This window comes from Bison bison, unplaced genomic scaffold (assembly GCF_000754665.1).
Source record: "Bison bison bison isolate TAMUID 2011002044 unplaced genomic scaffold, Bison_UMD1.0 scf7180017864274, whole genome shotgun sequence".
NCBI lineage: Eukaryota > Metazoa > Chordata > Mammalia > Artiodactyla > Bovidae > Bison > Bison bison.
Genome location: NW_011494846.1, coordinates 4,157,948 through 4,180,513, shown reverse-complemented (window position 1 = coordinate 4,180,513; position 22,566 = coordinate 4,157,948). Strand labels below are relative to the sequence as shown.

Sequence of the window (22,566 nt, the reverse complement as noted above, 5' to 3'; positions counted from 1 at the left end):
TGGGGTTTCTTTGGATGAAACACAAATAATCCTCTTAAGCAGACCTGGCGGGGACTTCACACAGACATTAGTGTCTGCTTAATGGGCTGTGGATTTAAGAGCTCCATCTCTCCTTAAGCTCTTAAGAGCTTAACAGCGCACGTTATTCCTTCACGTGGAGCGCCATGGCACTGTGTGGCTGCTCCACCGTGGCCTGTTCAGGGCTGGGGAGGAGGGGTCGTCTGGAGACCGTCTTCGCAGAGGACACACCTGGGACTCCGTCTGCTGTTCGCCCTTCTACTGAGGGTGGAAGGACGACGTCTTTCCCTGCTGCTGGAGCCTGGCTGGTTCAGCTTCTCTGAGAATTCACTTATATCATGGGACACTCACATACCCCAAGGGATGTCACCAAAGACGGTTCTGTTTTATCCCCAGCAACAGCCAACCTTTAAATGCCAATAGTATTCATCTAATGAGTATCTTTCCCAGCCTTTTTTCTATTTCAGTTACTGTGGTTAACAGAGTATATACCAGACATTTCTAAAAAATGGGTTCTACTGAATACTTGTTCGAGGGATATTAATATATGTTATCCCTAGGATTCTGTCTTATAATTTATATTGTCATAAATTTTAAGTACAGTATTTCTAATGTTTCATGTGACCCCGTCCTCCTTTTTTTCTTCTTGAGTACCCTCCACGACGCTTGTTGATTTCTTCTCGGAAGCCTCATGTCAGTGGGTTTTGTCTGCATAACTCGACATGAGCTTGTATCTCGGAAGAGTAAAAGTGGCCTGTCTTCTGTCCATTATTCAAGGGCAGGTGGTGGTACTTGTTAATTTACCACTTGTACCTTGAATGGTCCCCGTATGTGAAGAAAGATATCCACATATCTTAACACAAAGAGACCCATAAACGACACAGCAAAAATCTGCTCCTGGGAAGGTAGCAGCCACATCTTTGGGGCAATGTGCCATTGTCCCTTTAGGCTCTCTCAAAGAATTCTTGTGAAATACTAGTTCCTCAGGTGGCTCTAGGGAGAAAATGACCCCTAGATAAATAATTTGGAGAAAGATTACTCATAAAACCTTCCTTCAGAGGGACTTCCCTGGTGGTCCAGTGGCTAATACTCTATGTTCCCAATGCGGGGGGCACAGGTTCGACCCCTGGTCAGGGAACTAGATCCCACATGCTGCAACTGAAGATCCCACATGCCACAGTTAAGACTCAGCATGGCCAAATAAATTAAAAAATATTTCAGGGCTTCCCTGGTGGCTCTGTGGTAAAGAATCTGCCTGCCGATGCAGGAGACATGAGTTTGCTCCTTTGTCTTGGAAGATCCCATATGCTGTGGGGCAACTAAGCTCTTGAGTGAGCCACAGCTACTGAGCCCACCCTCCCTGGAGCCCGTACTCCACAACAGGAGAAGCCGCGGTAATGAGAAGCCCACATGCCACAGTTAGAGGGTAGCTCCCACTCTCCGAAACTAGAGAAGAGCCCGACCAGCAGTGAAGACCCAGCACAGCCAAAAGTAAATAAATAAATAAATAATTTTTTTTAATATTTAAAAAACAACAACAAATCTTCCTTTGGAGATTCCCAGTGCTAAACACTCTGAGAACCTGCAATGAATCTCATATAACTCTCTCATTCTTGATTTTACTTGATGTCAGAATTCTAGGTATAACATTTTAATGTGTCCAGAACAGATGTACAAAAGAACCTGTTTTTGGAAATGTTAGGACAGGCTTTTGAATTACAGCACAATCATTGGAATGGAAATGAGACTGGGAATGACACTCATTGGGTGAACATTGGATTTAATGATTTAATCAGTCACTGGATAACAGTGGTGAGTGGAAGTGAGGCCCATACTGTAGATATCACTGTTTTCTTTCCTGTCCTGTCATATGGCGATACTGTCCTTTCCCCATGATTTGCCACATTTTGCATTTCTCCTTTCCCGTAAGGAGGGGGGACTTTTTGGGGAGGAGTGCTAAACTCAGTGCCACTAACTTGATCACCTTTCAACTGATTCTGTAAAAGCCAAGGATTGCCTTCTGCTGTCAGCAACAGAAGGAGAAGGAAATGGCAACCCACTCCAGTACTCTTGCCTGGAGAATCCCAGGGACAGAGGAGCCTGGTAGGCTGCCATCTATGGGGTTGCACAGAATCGGACATGACTGAAGCGACTTAGCAGCAGCAGGCAACTGAAACCACTCCAGTGACAACCAAGTGACAAGTTCATCCTTCTTACTTGAAGTCCAGAGGTTGGTCCAGCACCTGAGAAATGCCATCAGGCACACAGCTGTACTAACCTTAGTGTGTGTTCATGTGGTTCTCCTGACCCCAAGGCAGCTCTACCATTTTAGGCATAGTATCCACATCTTTGTTCCAAACAGGATGGGGAAGGACCTCTAACTTCTATAAGCTGAATATGTGCCTTTTTATCCAGAGAACCATAACTTGCTTAGAAACCCCTCTAACAAATGTCTCCCTCTCTGCATCTCATTGGCCAGAACTGTGTTTCATGGCTTCTCCAAGCTGTAGAGGACTCTGTAGAGTTCTTAGCTTGACGTGTGCTTCCCAGCATATTCAAGTGTCCATTAGCAAGTGAGAAAAGGGAAAATGGGTATTGGGCCAATAGCCACAGAGTGTACCAAAACCATCGCTGAATTAGTCCTTTCTAGAAAGAGGTTCGTGTTCTGTTCTTCTGTGTATTCTAGATTCCCTGTAATTTGGCAAATATTGAATGCATGCATGTTGTAAGCAAGGCACAGTCATCTCTGCTCCTGAGGTGGTCACAATCTATAGAAAGAGAAATACACACCTGGCTCTGATAAAGTTTCATAAGTACTACACTTATGATCTTAGAAAAAAGTAACTGGAAACATGGTAAAATAAATTTGAAGTCCATCCTAGACAATACAGGTAACTCACGTCACATCATATCTACTCCTTTGGGAAGGAATCTGATGGTTAGAGTTTCAAGGGAACTAGGTTTAAGGAAGGTATCAGTTCAGTTCGGTCGCTCAGTCGTGTCCAACTCTTTGCGACCCCATGGACTGCAGCATGCCAGGCTTCCCTGTCCATCACCAGCTTCCGGAGCTTGCTCAAACTCTTGTCCATTGAGTCGGTGATGCCATCCAACCATCTTGTCCTCTGTCATCCCCTTCTTCTCCCACCTTCAGTCTTTCCCAGCATCAGGGTCTTTTCCAATGAGTCAGTTCTTTGCATCAGGTGGCTAAAGTACTGGAGTTTCAGCTTCAGCATCAGTCCTTCCAATGAATATTCAGGACTGATTTCCCTTAGGATGGACTGGTGGGATCTCCTTGCAGTCCAAGGGACTCTCAAGAGTCTTCTCCAACACCACAGTTCAAGAGCATCAGTTCTTCAGCACCCAGCTTTCTTTATAGTCCAACTCTCACATCCATACATGACTACTGGAAAAACCATAGCTTTGACTAGACAAAAGAAAAGCAAAAAAAAAAAAAGTTGGAATATGACAGTTTTTTTTCAATGAGTTACTTTATTTTGCTTAGGATCCTAAGATCCTAAGAAACCTAAGTTTTATTTACTTTCTTTTTGGTCCCGAATTCTCCCTTGTTATAGATAGTTGTTTATAGATGTCATCTCCTGGCTTAAGTCTTCCTTGTTCCCAGCCAGCCCCTCTCCCTTCTCCTCCCCAGCACCATGGCCAAGAATTTATGGTGAGAGATTTACCGATTAGGAGCTTCCTCACTATCTCCAGGCTTCCCAGGTGGCACTAGTGGTAAAGAATCCGCCACTCAATGCAGGAGACATAAGAGATGCCAGTTCAGTCCCTAGGTTGGGAAGATCCCCTGGAGGAGGGAATGGGAACCCACTCCAGTATTCTTGCCTGGAGAATCCCATGGACAGAGGAGCCTGGCGGACTGTAGTCCATGGGGTAGCACAGGATCAGATATGACTGAAGCAATTAAGCACGCACGCGCACACACACCATCTATACCTCCAGCAAGTTCAGAAAAGGAACCGTGATCTGCTAGAATTAGAAAGATTCCTTTTCAGCCCCTAAAATTGACCAAGAAACTCCCACCCATTCTGATATCTGTGAGCTGTTCATTTGCCTCCAGGTTAAGATGACTGGACTACCAGGATCCATAATTCGTGATTTTGTTATATTTTAAGATCCCTGGAAGTAAAATTCCCATTAAAATATATAAGCCTGGTGTTCAACTTTCAGACATTGAACTTTCAAATGGTGTTTAGGATTCTAGAAGCCCCCAGATCACTGCTTCTAGGTGAGACTTGGTAGGGAGTGTTGGCACGGACCCCTTGTCACTGGTGATCTGGTGACCTCTCAGTCATCACTGAGTCCCACTCACTCTGCAGCTTATTTCTTTTTGTTCCAAGGAGACCATAATAGGTTTAGATGAAGTTCTTGTTTTGAGGATGTCCACACTATTAGGTAAAGAGTGTGGCCTCTGTGAGTGATAAGCTTCTCTAACTGAGCAAGTTATATAGAGCTGTCAGTTCAGTTGCTCAGTTGTGTCCGACTCTTTGCGACCTCATGGATTGTAGCACGCCAGGCTTCCCTGTCCATCATCAACTCCCAAAGTTTGCTCAAACTCACGTCCATTGAGTCGGTGATCCCATCCAATTATCTCATCCTCTGTCATCCCCTTTGCCTCCTGCCTTCAATCTTTCCCAGCATCAGGGTCTTTTCCAATGAGTCAGTTCTTCGCATCAAGTGGCCAAAGTATTGGAGTTTCAGCTTCAGCAGCAGTCCTTCTAATGAATATTCAGGACTGATCTCCTTTAGGATTGACTGGTGGGATCTCCTTGCAGTCCAAGGGACTCTCAAGAGTCTTCTCCAACACCACAGTTCAAAAGCATCAATTCTTCGGCGCTCAGCTTTCTTTATAGTCCAACTCTCACATCCATACATGACTACTGGGAAAAATCACAACTTTAACTAGATGGACCTTTGTTGGCTTGTATAGTTATATAGAGCTTATATATAAACTTGTTCAGTTATATAGAGCTGTAGGACCACTGTTAACCTCAGAGTTGCTGATATTGACTCTTGAGTCACTGAGCTCTTTATGGATGGTATGAGTTAAAGTAATTTCTGCTGCATTTGGGTATTAAAAATCAGGATAGTCCAAAGGATTGCTTCCAAATGAGAATTCCATCTCAATAGTTGCAAAATGTGAAAAATGCCCTATATTCTTTATCTAGACAGAAACATGTTTTTGCCTTATATTGAACTCTTTTTTCCTCTATTTCATATAGGTCATGCACATTTTTCTTTCTTAAAATTGTTAGCCATTGGTTGGGGACCTCCCTTCCTGGACCAGGGATTGAACCCATGTCCCCTGCATTGGCAGGCAGATTCTCATCCACTGTACTACTAGGGAAGTTCCTCATTCAGCTTTAAGAAAAGTAAAAGACATTTTCACCAAGAACTTTATTTAACAACGTAGTCACTAATTGAATGAACTTTCTGGCTAACCCAATAACTATGCAAGGACCTTATTTTCAAAAGAGGACACACCTGAGGCTCTGCTGGACATGAATTGGATGGTGGGGAGCACTGTATAACCCAGGACAGTGGCTTTTTTTGTTTGGCTTCTTTCTCTTACATTTTCAAGGTTCTTCATGTTATTGCACGTGTCAGAACGTCATTCCTCTCATACGGCTGAGTACTGCTCCACTGCAAGGACATATTGCATTTTATTCTTCCCTTCATTATTCAGTGGACATTTGAGCTGGTTCCACACTTTTGGCTGTTGTGACTATCACTACTATGAAATTCTTATGCAAGTTTTTGTATGGACATATGTTTTTGTTTCTCTTGGGGTGGATTTGTTTAACTTTTAAATTTGTCAATTATGATGTACATCTTTATGTCACTTAGCAGTAACGGCTGTTAGTTATTAAAATTCTGGCTCATTTTCTGCATTGCTTTGTATTTCAGTGACTTCTCCAGTGACTCACCTTTGGGGAATGTTATTTTGTGGGAAATACAGTTTTACTCCCTTCAGCTTATTTAATGGAAATCTACTGTTAACGTTAGGAAGAAAGCTGTGTTGTCGTTCACTTGCTAACCTCTAGTCGCCTGCTGATCTTCCTGGTTTTTATAAATAAGTAATAGCATTTCATTTTTTCATCATTTACAAAACCTTTTGTCTTTGTGGTATCATGTTACCTTCCTAGCAGTCCCGAGAGATGTCCTGAGACTGATCTTTTCTGGCTGCTAAACTTGGAGTCCAGTTGATTTCTTTTAAAAGAACAGTTAATACTTAACTATGATATAAGGCTGTCCTTCATTCTTCAACACCACAATCTGTTGTTTCCATGGTGATCTTTTTTCCAAGTACAAAGAATGTGTATTAACCACCAGTGGAGGTTCCCAGGTGGCGCAGGTGGTAGAGAACCTGCCTGCCAATGCAGGAGACGTAAGAGAGGTGGGTTTGAGCCCTGGGTCAGGAAGATCCCCTGGAGGAGGGCACAGCAACCCGATCCAGTATTCTTGCCTGGAGAAGCCCATGGATAGAGGAGCATGGCGGGCTGCAGTCCATGGGGTCACAGAGTTGGACACAACTGAGTGACTAACACTTTCACCTCCACCAAGGGAAGTTCATTAGCCTACACCAGTGGTTCTCAGACTCTACTTGCATTAGAATCTTCTGGAAGGCTTGCTGAAGCTCAGTTTCCTGACTCAGTCTGCATGGGTCTGGAGATAGGGTGTTTCTAACAAGGTCTCAGGTCATGTTATGCTGCTGGTCCCAGCACCATTTTGAGACTCATAGGTCTGGCAGCTGAATGTATGTATCACTTTGGGTATTGTTCAGCCAGCGCTTCTCAAAATTTAATGTGCACGTGAATCGCCTGGAGATACCTTTAACTGGTTGTGACTCAGTAGGCCTGGGAAGGCTTCCAGGATTCTGTTTGGGTGGTTCTTTGTTTTTGTTAAACTGTGGTAACTCCACATTGAAAAAAGCTTGCCAGCTTTAAGCAGATGAACAGGATATACCTTGTAACCTGTGATGGAAGTATGCTTTACAAGTTACGTGGTTACTCCTAGAAAATCAGAGGCCAGAGTAGTCCTGGTTAGACTCAAAGAGCAGATGGTTGAGACTTTAAACATAATATTCAGAGTAAATTATAATTCTCTTGAGGAATCTTTTAAATGTATGTTTCCAGGTTCTGAAATGTTTCACAGCTCCTGTCTCTTGAACAAAATAGATTCTACAGGGATTCTAAATTCATTCTTTTAAACTAAAGGAGTTACTTTTTGTTTTTCATTTTCTCAGCTTCTCCACGAATGAAGACTTGATGAGATCAACTTTAAGGACTTACTGTTTTGCATAATTTTATACTTAGTACCTGGAAGGATTATTATATAAACAAAATAAATTCTCCATAAAACTAATTTTTTTCTTTTTCTCTTGGCAGATCACTTACAACCTTGGGGTTGGTTATCTCATCGCTGGCTGACCAGGCAGCTGGCAAGGGTAAAAACAAATTTGTGCCTTATCGCGACTCAGTCCTCACTTGGCTGCTTAAGGTAATTTATTGCTCTCGTGTTCTTTTCCAACTAGAAATTGGCTGTTTCAGTGGTGACAGCTGAGAGATGTGTGCAAAGCTAACCAAAGACAACACAGCGAACTTCTGACAGTAGTGTTACTATGATCCCTAAACACGCAAGGACGAAGACTCGTTCCCGTTGCCATTTTTCCATTGTAAGGCTGTTTGACAGGCATTGTGCTTTGATGTGAATAGAGAGAGATCACCGTTCTCTTGTCACAAAATTTTTTGTGAAATACAAGCCCGTTTCCACATCAGGTTCTCTTCACAGAGAAGGTCATCTGCACACATTTGCCGCTTCCCTCTTGCGTTGTGCCTGGAACAGGCCCTGTTTCTAAGATGCTATTTGAAATATGTTGCAGGACAATCTGGGGGGCAACAGCCAGACCTCCATGATCGCCACCATTAGCCCAGCAGCAGACAACTACGAAGAGACCCTCTCCACGCTGAGATACGCAGATCGGGCCAAAAGGATCGTTAACCATGCCGTCGTGAATGAGGATCCCAACGCGAAGGTCATCCGGGAACTGCGGGAAGAAGTGGAGAAACTGAGGGAGCAGCTCTCACAGGCTGAGGTATGGTGAGCCCAGCACTCCCTGTGATCCGGCTCCCTGGCTCCTGGTATCTGAGTGTTGAAGATGAGCTCGCTCGCAGTTCAGCTCCCCTCATGTCCTTCAGCAGTGCTGAGCCGATGAGCATCTTCTCCGTGCTAAGCATGGGGAGGACAACGAACATGAAATGCAAGGCTGCATCCTAGGCACTGACAGTCGAGGAAGCAGACAGTTAAGAGACTTGCTGCCACTGCCTGACTGTTTCAGGCAGTCAGTTGGCCCTTCACACTCTTCCAGTGTGAAATCCTAAGACCCAAAGATGCTGCTTTGATTAACATTGTAGATGACAACTTCCACGTGGCCTTGCCATTTTCAGAGAGGTTAGCTCTGTATCATCTCGTTATTAAGTCGGGCAGACAAGGTAGTCAAGAATAATTAGCATTAGGAGTAATTCATTTTGTATTTGGTTCATTTGTATCAGCTCCTGACAGGGAACCAAATCACATTTACATTGTTACCATCTTTCCTTGGCTTTACCCAGACTTCATAATCATACCCACTTCCCAATAGCTGTTGCCAGGGGAGGCACTGTCTCACTGCACTAGATGGGGGCCAAGTGCCTCAACTTCGGTTACATGCTTCTGCCTGCCAGGACTCGGGTGTGTACCCCAGGCTTCTGAGTTCACCTTCCTTCCTACTGCTGTCTTCTGACCCCACAAACAAAGGGAGGTCAGAGCTAGGGACCTGAAGATTCTACCTACTGCTGATCATGGAGCTGCATTGTAACTGTTTGCTTACATGTCTTTCTCCTCTTCTGGGCCACCGGTTCCTCAAGTGCAGGAAGCATGTTTTATTAATTGTGTTTATCCCTAGTACAACAGCGATACTGGAAAGCACTTAGCACAATGGGTTGCCCATGGGAAGTACTCAATAAATGGTGCTCTTTTTTATTATCATTCTAATCATCACTGAGCGCCTCAAGCTTAATTTGTTTTTCATTGATGCCAAGCAGGGTGGTAGAACACTTGGAAAATTAAAATGCTGATAAACTGTGATGAGAGTCGTTCCTCGGAGGAGCGTGATGACTCTGGAGTTTGTCTGTAGGTGGATCATCTCTGTCCTCCCTCCTGTCTCTGAATCTGCATTTCTGCTGTGACCCTGTAATCCAGGCCTGGTAGCCAGAACAGTGCCTGGCCAAAGGGGTAGACCAGAGGAACCACAGCAGGTTCACGTCATAGCTCAGTCGTGTTTGACTCTTTGCAACTCCATGGACTGTGGCATGCCAGGCTTCCCTGTCCTTCACTATCTCCTGGAGTTTGCTTAAACTCACATCCATTGAGTCAGTGATGCCATCCAACCATCTCATCCTTTGTTGTCCCTGGCTCCTCCTGCCTTCAATCTTTCCCCAGCATTAGGATCTTTTCTAATGAGTCAGCTCTTTGCATCAAGTGGCCAAAGTACTGGAGCTTCAGCTTCAGCATGAGTCCTTCCAGTGAATATTCGGGTTGATTTCCTTTAGGATTGACTGATTTGATCTCCCTGCTGTCCAAGGGACTCTCAAGAGTCTTCTCCAGCACCACAGTTCAAAAGCATCAATTCTTTGATACTTAGACTTCACATAGAATTTTCATGTGTGTCCCCTTGGACCCAGCACTGAATGTCACTCTCAGGTTCTGTTAACACAGTGAGACACAGTTAACAACATCCTCATCCAGACCCACATCATTGCCACTTCAGCTTCCAGTCCGAGTTCTGCCATCTTTCTTGTTTGTAGGGTTATCCTTTGCAGAGCCTCATGTTTCATGTTACTACAGAGTGTCATAAAAACATATGGGGGCCAAGGAAAGGCCCCCTGAGATTTCTTAAGCTGCATGTCTATATTTAGACCTCTTAATTATTCTCACTGAGCAAACTCAGAGGGAAATTACTGCCTTTTTAACCAGATGTCCTATTTCCAAGTGAGTAATAAGCATACTAAGTTTATTACCATCAGTAAGAAAAGTAGTTCAAATGGCCCAGACTCAAATTTTAAAATGGTTGAGAAGAGTCTCTACCTTTGCTGGTAGGTTAATATAACTGGGATGTGTTTATTAGTGATGTGTGTTGGTCTTTGTTTTATTGAAAAACAAATCTAGTCAAGTAATTTGTTCTCATACTTTGCTATTTTGAAGGTGAACTTTAGCATCTTTGAGGTCTTTAAATGTGAAATTTAAGTATGATGGATAAAATTACTCTGGGACGATTTATATCACTTTAATTCAGGGCACTGGAATTCCTTTTTTCTGGCTTTAAGAAGAGCAGCCATTTATTCTTTCACATCATTTGATTAATAAAGATCTAAAAACCCCCCTGACAGTGTGTGGCTTAATTGCTTCCAACAGACAGTTGATAACCTCTTAAGAAGGACAATAAGGGATTGTCTTGTACATAATGCTGGAACAAATGAGAAAATCAGATATCTCTGCTTTCATTTTAAAGGCTATGAAGGCCCCTGAACTGAAAGAGAAGCTGGAAGAGTCTGAAAAGCTGATAAAAGAGCTAACAGTGACTTGGGAAGAGAAGCTCAGGAAAACAGAAGAAATTGCACAGGTAGCTTAATAACCCGGGCCTAAAATACCGTGATTTTTTTTTTTTTTTTTTGGAAGTACAGTTGACATAGCGTGTTGTGCCATATAGCAAAGTGACTCAGTTATACACATATAGACATTCTTTAAAAAAATTTTTTTTTCCATTATGGCTTATCACACAGGATATCGAGTATCGTTCCCTGTGCTACAGTGATTCTTCTTCATTTGCCATCTTTTCTGTAAAACGACTTGTCATCCTCAAAGAATCCTAAGGGGATTTCACTAGTGGTCCGTTGAGTAAGACTCTGTGCTCCCAATGCAGGAACACGGATTCAATTCCTGGTCAGGGAACTAGACCCTGCGTGCTGCAATTGAAAATCCTGCACGCTGTAACTAAGACCCGAGACAGCCAGAAAAAAAAAAAGACAGCCAGGAAAAAAAAAAAAAAAGCCTTAAGGAGCTTTTTCTACTGAACTAGAGCCTACAAAAATCCATTTTTAGACACTGACTTCATTGTCTTGTATCAATTACTACTTGGTCCCTGTGTTTGCTAGAAGAGAGTTCAAAATTTGTGCAGGCGTGGTATAGGAATCATCTTTAATGTGTCCTGCTTTTCACATTTTAAACAAAAATCTGTGATTTCAGATCACCTGGCAAAGCATTGGCAGAGAATTTATAATAGTACTCTTGCCTGGAAAATCCCATGGCTGCAGTCCATGGGGTTGTGAAGAGTCGGACACGACTGAGCGACTTCACTTTCACTTTTCACTTTCATGCATTGGAGAGGGAAATGGCAACCCACTCCAGTGTTCTTGCCTGGAGAATCCCAGGGATGGGGGAGCCTGGTGGGCTGCCATCTATGGGGTCACACAGAGTCGGACACAACTGAAGTGACTTAGCAGCAGCAGCACATCATAGGCTTTTCAATGTGTTTGATTCTTTGGCTCATTAGAAAATGCTGTTATGAAATTTATTTGAGATAAAAAGCAAGGACTGAGCATGCACACATGTGTGAGTGTCTGTATGCGTGAGATGTGAATTCTACACTGTGCATTTCATGACATTTTCATCTCACTGACCACTTGTAAGTATTGAACCATCCCAATCAGGTAGCTGGAAATCAGTAACTGGAACCTGGGCCAGCCTTCTGCTTATATGTTTTTTTAGATATCACAAGCACACACCTAACTTTCTGTAACTCCTACTTGGCTTTATTTTTCTTCATAGCACATATCACCTTAGGAAATTCTGTATTTTACCTGTCTATTTTGTTATGGTCTGTGTCCTTCCACTAGAATATAATTTTTGGTGAAAGAAGTAACTATGTTTTGTTTGCTCTTGTATTCCCAGCCCTAGGTTAGTACCTAACACAAAAAACATTTCATGAATAACTTGAATGAATTCAAAGTGAAAGTGAAAGTTAAGTCGTTCAGTGGTGTCCGACTCTTTGTGACCCCATGGACTGTAGCCCACCAGGCTCCTCCGTCCATGGGATTCTCCAGGCAAGAATACTGGGGTGGGTTGCCATTGCCTTCTCCAGGGGATCTTCCTGACCCAGGGATCGAACCCAGGTCTCCCGGATTAGAGGCAGACGCTTTAACCTCTGAGCCACCAGGGAAGCCCGAATGGATTCAAGGCCCTCTGCAAAAAGGAGAGGCCTGCTCTTCCAGCCCCATCTCCCACTACTTTCCCACATTGACTAGGGATTCTTTTCTTTTTTTAACTTTTTATTTTACATTGAAGTCTAGCCGATTAACAATGTTGTGACAGTTTCGGGTGCACAGCAGAGCAACTCAGCCATACTTATACATGTATCCATTTTCCCCCAACTCCCCTCCTCTCCAGACTGCCCATAACATTGAGCAGCGCTCCCTGTGTTATACGTGGGGTCCTTGGACTAGGGGTTCTTGACACCTGCGTTCATCCACCGCATCCTGAGTCCTCACCGTACTTCCCTCTGCCCTTACCTTGCAACTCCCCCGTTTCTTCCTCTTGAAATTCTTCTTGTGCCTCAAGAACCATCTCAAATGTATTCTCTTCCTGAAGCCTTTCCTGGACTCTTAACCCATCACAATCTCCGTCCTTTGAAGTCCCGCAGCACGGTGTTCCTCTTCAGAGGCTCGGGGCTCTCCTCTTTCATCTCTAGCCCTGTGGTCTCATCCCCTCCACTGGACTGGAAGCCCCTTAAGGGCAGGCCGGTACCTGGTTCACCCCTGGTGCTCCTGTGACACTGACACAAGATGTCACGTGTCTTAGACGCTCAGAAACTTGGTTGAGCTGAGTAGAATGTGTCGTTTCACTGGCGTTGTCCCCAGAAATAGTGACTTTCCATTGGTACATCTCCTGACTCGAGCAACACACAGAGCTTTCCTGCTTTTGTGTGTCTCTGCACAGGAGAGGCAGCGGCAACTTGAAAGCATGGGGATCTCCCTGGAGACTTCTGGTATCAAAGTAGGAGATGACAAGTGCTACTTGGTCAACCTAAACGCAGACCCTGCTCTCAACGAACTTCTGGTTTATTATTTAAAGGTAAGAAGTATATGAGCAGATAGCTGCCATCCTGATTCCTTCGTGTACGATCCCACTTGGGTCTGGGTACCTGTCCCCATGATCTTGCTTTTTGTATCCAGCTTAGCTCTCATTAAAAGTAAGAGGAATGGTAGTTCAGTCAAGTTACCACTGAGCGAGAACTAGCTGTTTTGTATTGCGTCAGCCAAAAAGTTTGGGTTGGCCAAACATCTTTTCCATAAGATGTTATGGAAAGACCCCCGACAAACTTCTGGACCAACCAATATTATACTGGGGCTGCCTAGCCGGGCTGATTTCAGAGGGGCAGGGGGAGCTACCAGGGGTGTCAGGGTGATCTCTGGCTATGGCGACAGGATTCTGAGAAGCTCTGGAGAGTCACCATTATGCGTCTGAGTAATCCTAAGGGGATCTTGAGGTCAGCACAAGCCTAAAGCGGACTATGATGGGAAATTACACAGCTAGGGTTTTTCCCTAGGATTCTTCCATATCCATCCCTTCTAAACCTGCGTCCTTAGGAAGTAACTCTTGGTCCCATGATCACCCTCAGGTGTGGAGATGGGTGTGTGCTTTGGGGTTTGGCCCTGTGGCCTCAAGGTCATGTCACTGACCATACTGCAGCAGTCACTGCAGCGGTTGTCAAACTCCTTCGTTAGGGATTCTGAGCTGCCTCGTGAATATGCAGAATGCAGTGGAGAATACACTTGAAGTGAAGAAAGGAGCCTCAGTCTTCTAGAATCCTTGTTATTCTACTTTTTCCAGAAACAAATATGACATAAATAGCCCCTGACTTACTGAGAGTCCGCTCACAGACTTAAGATCTGTTCATTTAGGAAAGGATGAAGTGGTAAGGGATTGTTTCTGAATTCTTGATTTTGAAAGACCATGCACTGCACTTTCTCTGTTGAACAGGGAAGTCTTTTTATTGTCACAGAGACTGCATGACTTTCAGAGCAACAGAACAGGCAAAGGGCTGCACACTGGGCTCAACCAGCAGGAATCACAGTCCTCACATGTCTGAGTTTTGAAGTACTTAAGAATCATGCTAACATGTACACTGTATAACCCACAGGCATGAATACTCTGTAATTTAGTATTAGCAACTCAACTTTTGTTTATCATTTTAAAAGTTGAAAATATGATTCTCCATGAAACTATTTTCAGTGTTTCTTGAATTTATATAGCTTTTCTCAAAGACTTTCACTGTTAATTCAAGTGATTCTTGAGAAAGAATCCTATTCATTAGATCATAATAATACTGTTTTGGTTTTGCGGGAGGAGGGGGGGACAGGCTTAGAATGAAATGGCTTGACCATGGTCACATAAACAGTCATCAAGTTAAAATTGGAGCTCAAGGTTTTCTACTGTCAAATCTGACTTCTTTATGTTCCAAAATATTAGCTAATCACTGTTGATTAGGGTTTTGTTTTGTATTTTTTTCTATAGTGTTTAAACATGTTTTAAATTTAGAGTGTTAAGGTAAGCTTTTGACCTACAATGCACCAGATCTCGCATCTCCTGTCTGGTTCACCTAATGTTGTTATCCGTGGTCTGTTGGGTTATTCAAATTGACTGTGATAAACTTTTACTGAGTTACCTGCAAGTGTAGGTGTTTCTGTCTTGAACAATCTGTTACCAGGACCACACCAGGGTAGGTGCCGACACCTCTCAGGACATCCAGCTCTTTGGGATAGGAATTCAGCCTGAGCACTGTGAGATCGACATTGGCTCTGATGGAGAGGTCAGCCTCACTCCAAAAGAAAATGCACGGTAAGAAAAGTACCGTATAGATAACTAATGAGAGCCTACCGTGTAGCTCAGGGAGCTCTACTTAAATGCTCTGTGAGGACCTACATGGGAAGGCAGTCCAAGGAAGAGGGGATATATGTATATATGCCACATGGCTGATTTACCTTGCCATACAGCAGAAACTAACAGAACATTGTAAAGCAACTGTTGTCGTCGTTGAGTAGCCAAGTCCTGTCCAGCTCCTTAAACCCCATAGACTGTAGCCCACCAGGCGCCTCTGTCCATGGAGTTTTCCAGGCAAGAATACTGGAGTATTCGGTTGCCACTTCCTTCTCCAGGGGATCTTCCAGACTCAGGGATTAAACTTGTGTCTCCTGCATTGGCAGGCAGGTTCTTTACTGCTGAGCCACCTGGGAAGCCCTAGACTCCAATAAAAATTAATTTTAAAATAATAAAAATAAAGAGATGGTAGAGAAGAACAAAAAAATAAAAGTACCTTAACATAGCTTAAGTGCCTCATTTTCAGGAGTAGACTGCCCCTTTCTGTTTGTTCAGTTATCAAAGTTAAGGCCACACTAGCTTTTGCTTTCTGCTTATAGAGAGCTGTGTAAGCAAAATTTAGAGCACCAGCTTCGGCGTGGCTGATTCTGCCTTTACTAGCTGGGTGATCTTAGATAAGATACCTCTTTTATCTAATCTTCAATTCCCTCATGTGATAAATAAGGCTGCTACTGCTGCTAAGTCACTTCAGTCGTGTCCGACTGTGTGACCCCATAGACAGCAGCCCACCAGGCACCCCCGTCCCTGGGATTCTCCAGGCAAGAACACTGGAGTGGGTTGCCATTTTCCTCTCCAATGCATGAAAGTGAAAAGTGAAAGTGAAGTCGCTCAGTCCTGTCCGACTCCTAGGCTAATGGTAGACAAAACATACAAATCACTTCCCTCAGTGCCTGACACACATAAATATTGAATAAAGTTAGTTGTTACCCATATAATGCATTATATGAAAAGCAGTTAAAATCAGATAACCCCATTATATGAAGAATTCCTAAGCTAAGCTATAATATGTAAAAATTTGAGATTTGACAGGGTAATATATTTACTTTTTATTTTCTACTAAATGATGTCTTCCATTATTTTATAAGCACGTATAAAATGAAGTCTTAAAACAATATTCATTAACGCACAGCATTATAATTCAGAACATATGTTCTTATGAAGAAAACGACATTCTTGTCAAATTACTCTGTTAATATCAGCCGTATACATTTCCAAGTGATGAAAACCTGAGACTGAAACCATCAACATGCGTGATTCATGAAATCTGTAGGTCTTATGTTAAAGTGATATATTGTTAACATATTTAATGATAAGGTGATACTAGTCCTTAATTTTTATTTATTCCAAGTTCAAATAAAATTGAACTTTGTGCTATACCCCTCCATTAGAAGCTCTGGAGTTTTTTTCCTACTTTTTTAATTGACAAAATTACGTGTGTATATACACATGCACGCACACACACACACACACACAACGTGACAGTTTAATCACTTTCTCTTTCAACTCTATATCTGAAAATGATCTTATTCAGGAGATTTCCTCGTACCTGATTTTACCTCCAAGTCTTTTTACCCTACTTTTCTTCCGTTCCCACCATGCTCAGTCTCCTCCTTTCCTATGACCTGAGGCCAGTGGTTCATTCATTCAGTATACTTGCTCTAGGCTCTGTGCTGGGAATGTCCAAGAATAGTGACTCAAAGCCTAGTGGGGGAGGATGTATAGAAACAAGAGTTATTTTACAGGAAGCTAAGCGCTCCTTCTAAAGTGATCTTTATAACCTGCAAATATGATCACTATAAAAGTATGTGGGGTTTTCAGGACTTAGAATATGCTCTTGTCATGGGAATGCACAGTAGCAAAAGAAGTGAAGAACAAAATATATTTTAGAATTATGTAAGAGTTGGCGAGATTTAGTGATATGCTCAGAGACAGCATAGGAACTCAGTAAAGGAAAAGAAGTCAGCACTATTAAGTTTCTGTCTTAGAAATGAGGTAAACAGTGGTGCTACTAAATCAAGATAAGGTATATTAGAGGAGGAACAGGCTTGCAGGATGATAGGTAATGAGTAGTAATGAGTTCAGTTTGGGATATTTTGAGTTTGAGCTGTCCTTGGGATATCAGTGTGAAGATTTCCAGGTTCACGTTGGATTTAGCACTGTAGACCCTACACTAAAGATACACAGCTGGGTGTTATGTGTTGCCTGTTTTGAAAGTGGATCTAGAATGAATAGTGGAAGCGTTAAACCAATGTCTATGGGATGATCTGAAGATAATCCATGAAGGGGGCTGAGACAGGGAGTCAGATAGGCAAGGTACAATGATGGAATCCAAAAAAAGAGAACATTTAAAGAAGAGGTCAGTATAGAAGCTAAAGAGCTTCTGTGGGACATAGCAGTTAGGAAGACATTAACAGCCAGTGGATGTTTGGGTACCAGGCAGTTGTGGGTATGGAAGGAAAGTAAACAAAGAAGGAAGACTAGGAGGTGAGGAAGTGGGTGGAGAATCTTGATTGTGAAGATGGGAATGGGATTGGAGACATAGCAAGAGAAGGAGGTGGGGTGAAGGGATAGTCATTATTTCCTTGAATCTTCCGCAGGTCTCTCTTCGCATGTCTTACCTGCTGCTTAACTACAGTCTATTGAGTGTTAATCTGTGTCTCTGTTTTTCACTTGTAGAAGTCTAAGAAGTCTTTTTTAAGATATGCCTGGTCTCTATTGGTAGAATTTTGTTTTTACTCCATTATATGCTTTAGTAATTTTATTTTTACTTATTTCATTGCCTTTATTTGGAAATGCTCTTCTTTGATGTTGCTGGGGCTTCAGTCCAACTGTTTGTTGTATCTGCTGATAACTTTGCTTCCTAAAGCAGTTCATGATTTTTTAGATTTGTTCCTCTTCAGTGGTTTGTAGGAGTCTTGTGGCCTGGATGAGGCTACATAATTTCCTGCGAAGAGATTTTATATTTGCTTCCTCCATGTACCCCTGGCATGTGTCCAAGTGGAAATTACTTCTATGCTAATTTCTTGGCTTTGGTACATTGCCAAAAGTTTCCATAACTTTTTCTTTTTTATGTTATTGTAGTGAGAGCATGACATGTTTGTGTGTATGTTTGTGTATGTGTGTGTATAAGCGAGCACCTAGAATAGTGTATCTAAAGATGCAGATGATCACAGAAGTAATAAGTAAAAGAAGTAAATATTATTATATTTCTCTCTGATTTACTCTGGAACTGTTTTTAGTTTTATTCTAGAATAACACTGCTCAGTAGAACTCTCTGAGACCATGGAAAGGTTCTCTGTCTCCTGAGACCATTTTGGTAGCCACTATCGAGGTGGTGTGGGCTTTCCTGGTGGCTCAGCTGTAAAGAATCCACCCGCCAATGCAGGAGACATAGATTCAGTCCCTGAGTCAGGAAGATCCCCTGGAGTAGGAATTGGCAACCCACTCCATTATCCTCGCCTGGGAAATCCCACGGACAGAGGAGCCTGGCAGGGCTACAGGCCATGGGGTCACAAATAGTTGAACATGACTTAGCAACTGAGCAGGCGCGCACACACTGAGGTGGGGCTCTCGAGAATTGACATATGGCTAGTGAGAATGAGAAACTGAGTTTTTAGAAGGATCATTCAGTAGTGATCCTTTAAAATTATTTAAAATAATAATTATTTTAGATAATAAAGGACACTGCATGACCCATTATGTCTATTAGAGAGAGCTCCCCCGCTTACCTCTTGAGCCCCTGGGTCGGAGTTTTCTGCTCTTTACTGTTGAGCTGACACATCCCCCCACGTCGTGTCCCCCAGGTCCTGTGTCAATGGCACCCTCGTGTGCAGCACCACCCAGCTGTGGCATGGGGACCGAATCCTGTGGGGAAACAACCACTTCTTCAGGTAAGCACCTTGTGCTCACGATTATGTTCACTGACATGTCTTTTCTGTTACCTGAGTGTGAAACACACTGATTTTCTCTAATGGTCAAAAACCCCACAGGATTAATTTGCCCAAGAGGAAACGGCGAGATTGGTTGAAAGACTTTGAGAAAGAGACAGGCCCGCCGGAGCACGACCTGGACGCGGCCAGTGAAGCCTCCTCAGAACCAGACTATAACTACGAATTTGCGCAGATGGAGGTTATCATGAAAACGCTGAATAGCAATGGTGAGACCCTACACAGTTACTTTCTCTCTCTCCTCTTTAAATGACTCCAAGAGGAATTTGAGCATGACTAGAGAATTGTCAGATTTCTGGCATATCAAATTGGGTGTTCTGTTGCAGGAATAAAGCTTTTGACCTTTTTTGTTTATTTCTGGATTTTTCGCTTCAAGGACCTCTCTTTTTAATTATAAAAATGAAGTGTCAAGAAAAGGCCAGATGAAAAAACAAGTGTGATGTATTACTATGTAGAGTATAGAACAACAGAAAAGAGCATCATTAAGATTAGGGATTAAGGGATTTCCATGACAATGGTTAAGACTCTTCCTTCTGGTGCAGAGGGCACAGGTTCAATCCCTGGCTGGGGAACTAAGATCCCACGTGCCATGCTGTGGCCAAACATTTTAAAAAGTAAAAAAGATTAGAGATTAAGATTAACTACGGGGGCTCCTGACAGCGCAGCACAGGGAGGACCACAGCCGGGACCCAAGCTCCAGCCCATTCTGCCACTTGCTCGCCAAGTTGGGAGGAGTCCCGACAGACATTTCATGCTCAGACAGGATCATGTTAGTGGGTCGGTTAACAACATGCCTGAGCAGCAAGTCTCCTCTGAGCGGTTGTTTGGAAGCCCCAGTAGGTGCAGGGTGTGACAGGAGAGTGCAGTTCCAAACTCCAGGTGAAGGAACGCTCATTAGAAGAGAGCTTCTTGCTTTCGATGCAGTTACAGGCTTCTGGATGTCTCTGTTCTCCAACTCTGCGAAGCATCTAAGTGGTATCCATTTAATCATCTACCATCCCATGGCACACATTTCTAATTTCTCCAATCACTACCTGCTTATCATATATTTATTTATATATTTATACACACACACACACACACACACACACACGGTCCCCCTGGATAACCAGTGAGTGTGTAGTATTTGTTAATCCCTCCAGTCTTCTTAGGCAGAGCAGTTGGTCATCAGTGGCCTGGCTCGTGGTGTTAACGTAAGTATCCATTTATATTCTAGATCAGACTTTGATCTCTAGTGTTGATTTCATTCATTTAAAAGCAATATTTCCCCGTCACTCTGCTTCACCCACTCCCCTTGCTAAGTGAAGCTCCCCTGTAGGGCACATCGACGTGCTCTGATACGATGCTGAAATGCTGGCGGCCGGGCAGAATTCATACTCTTCACCTCTACTGCTTAGGTGGCTTCCCGATCATAAGCCTGTCTGCCTGGTGGTCGTCCCCTTGGTGGTCCTATTTGAAGATTCTCTTCCCTCTCATGTGGTTTCAGACGAAGCTCCTCCACAAACACTGGGATAAAGGTTTTAACTGATTGGCTTTAGCTTGAAGGAGCTTGACTGGTTTTTAGCAGGGCTGCTTGTTGGTGCTTGTGCTTCATGCTTTGGCCAGATCTAACATGACGGGGAAGACACCGCAGTCTTCTGCCTGGCAGAGGTGCTCTGAATTCTTGTTGGAGGAATGTTCCCTTTTCAGTTATGACCGCTTCCTCCCCGTTTCCAAATTCCATGGCCTTCCCAATGGTTAGAACCTGGTGGCTGTTCTTTTCTTCATGTATCCAACAGCAAGAAGTGTCTCTAGTATTTTTATTTCTGTTGACAGCACAGGAGTTCAGGATATGGTACTCCTGGGTAAATAGTCACCTGCATTATCTCAGTGATAAACTAAAATAGCGTATCTTCAAATCTCTAGAATAATTAATGGTCTAAAACCCAGTTCATTTGAATTAAGAGTAAAAGCAAACCTAGTATTTTTAGACCATAATATGTTTTTCTCGACAACAACTGTTTTCACAGAGTCAGTGGCAGCTCTAAAGTAAAGAAGAACTGAGGGTCTGCTGAATGGTCCCAGAGCTTATTCCATCTGGAATTCAAAGGTTCCTTTTCCCCTCAAAGGATCTATTCTGCCCTTTGATTCAGTGCCTTAGGCATCTTGATACGAATTAATTCTAATTCCCTGGGTCACTTTTTTTTCTTTTTTTTAATTTTCTGGGTCCTGAGGCTTCCCTTATGGCTCAGCTGGTAAAGAATCTGCCTGCAATGCAGGAGACCTGGATTCAGTCCCTGAGTCAGGAAGATCCCTGGAGGAGGAAAAGGCTACCCACTCCAGTCTTCTGACCTGGAGAATTCCATGGGCTGTATAGACCATGGGGTCGCAAAGGGTCGGACACAGCTGAGTGACTTTCACTTTCACTTTCCTCTGGGTCATGTAAATGCCCTTCAACCTTTACACCATCACCCTCTCTCTTTCCCATACACGGGACAAACAAGTTTGCGCTCATTGCATAGTTATGTACCAGGCAGAGAATAAAGTAAGGAAGAAGGGAGCATGCTATGCCCAAAGGAAAAGAGGTCCTTTCTCTCCTAAAACACTTACCCCTTTGGTTTCTTGGCCTGAGGCTCCAGGCTCACTGAGTTTTAAAACAGTTCATTCAAGAGGAACAAAGTGATAAGGAAATGAAGGAAACTGTTAACACTCTTGATAGTGGACTGGTGATTTGAGAACAGGCCAGAGCATCTTTGGTTTCTGTCCTTGCCCATATCACAGAGTCAGACTGACATGCTGATTGGAATGATCTTTTTACGAGTATGCGATATAGGAAGAACAGATACATGTACAGACATGGCTGAGTCCCTTCGCTGTTTACCTGAAACTGTCACAACATTGTTAATTGACTATACCCCAATACAAAATAAAAAGTTTGAATTTAAAAACAAACAAACAAAAAAGAATATGCTGTATAGGAAATTCCCAGCAGTTAGGGTTCTATGCTTTTACTTCCAAGGACCTGGGTTCAATCCCTGGTCGGGCAACTGAGCCCCCACAAGCCGTGATATGTGGCCAAAATAAAAAGAATATGCTGTATACTGAGAAAGGCTTAAAACAGGTCAATTAATTCGGAAAGAAAATGTTATCCAGAGAAAAGTGTTTCCAGACTTGTGTTGGGATCAGAGGGAAAAAGAAACCTCAGCCTCTGTACCTCTCCTGGGTTCTATGTATGCCGGCTACATCTGGAGTCCCCGAGCAGGGCTTTCCGGGCTGGTCCATGGCAGGTGAGGGGAAGGATGCTTGGAGTTGCTCTCTGGCACATCTGTGTGTTGTTCTGTGGCTTCTGAGAAGGCCTGGTGAGCAGTAGGGGTGCTGTGTCATGGCCAGTCGCATCACCTGTGCGTTGGCGTGGAACCCCCTCCTCAGCCACTTGGGATATGTGTGTTTCCACACACCATTGACCAGCAAGTAGAAATAAGAATTAAACATCTTATTCAGTGTCTTTTAGCCAAAGCCCTAGACTATGATTTTATTAAAAAAAAAAATCGTGTGTTTTCCAGTTTTCTTTCTCTGAAAAAAGGTTCATACACACCAAGTTCAGTTCAGTCACTCAGTCGTGTCCGACTCTTTG

General features: G+C 43.2%; 1 protein-coding gene across 3 annotated transcripts in view; it reads left to right on the top strand.

Moving 5' to 3' along the window:
• Positions 1-22,566, top strand: part of KIF13A (kinesin family member 13A) — a 199,813-nt gene that overhangs the window by 131,691 nt on the left and 45,556 nt on the right. For all 3 annotated transcript variants that reach the window (XM_010848801.1, XM_010848800.1, XM_010848799.1), the window contains exons 9-15: positions 7,422-7,533; positions 7,916-8,128; positions 10,583-10,693; positions 13,066-13,200; positions 14,837-14,967; positions 18,810-18,896; positions 18,996-19,162. In XM_010848801.1, coding sequence (XP_010847103.1) covers positions 7,422-7,533; positions 7,916-8,128; positions 10,583-10,693; positions 13,066-13,200; positions 14,837-14,967; positions 18,810-18,896; positions 18,996-19,162 — 956 coding nt within the window. The remainder of the gene's footprint in view (positions 1-7,421; positions 7,534-7,915; positions 8,129-10,582; positions 10,694-13,065; positions 13,201-14,836; positions 14,968-18,809; positions 18,897-18,995; positions 19,163-22,566) is intronic.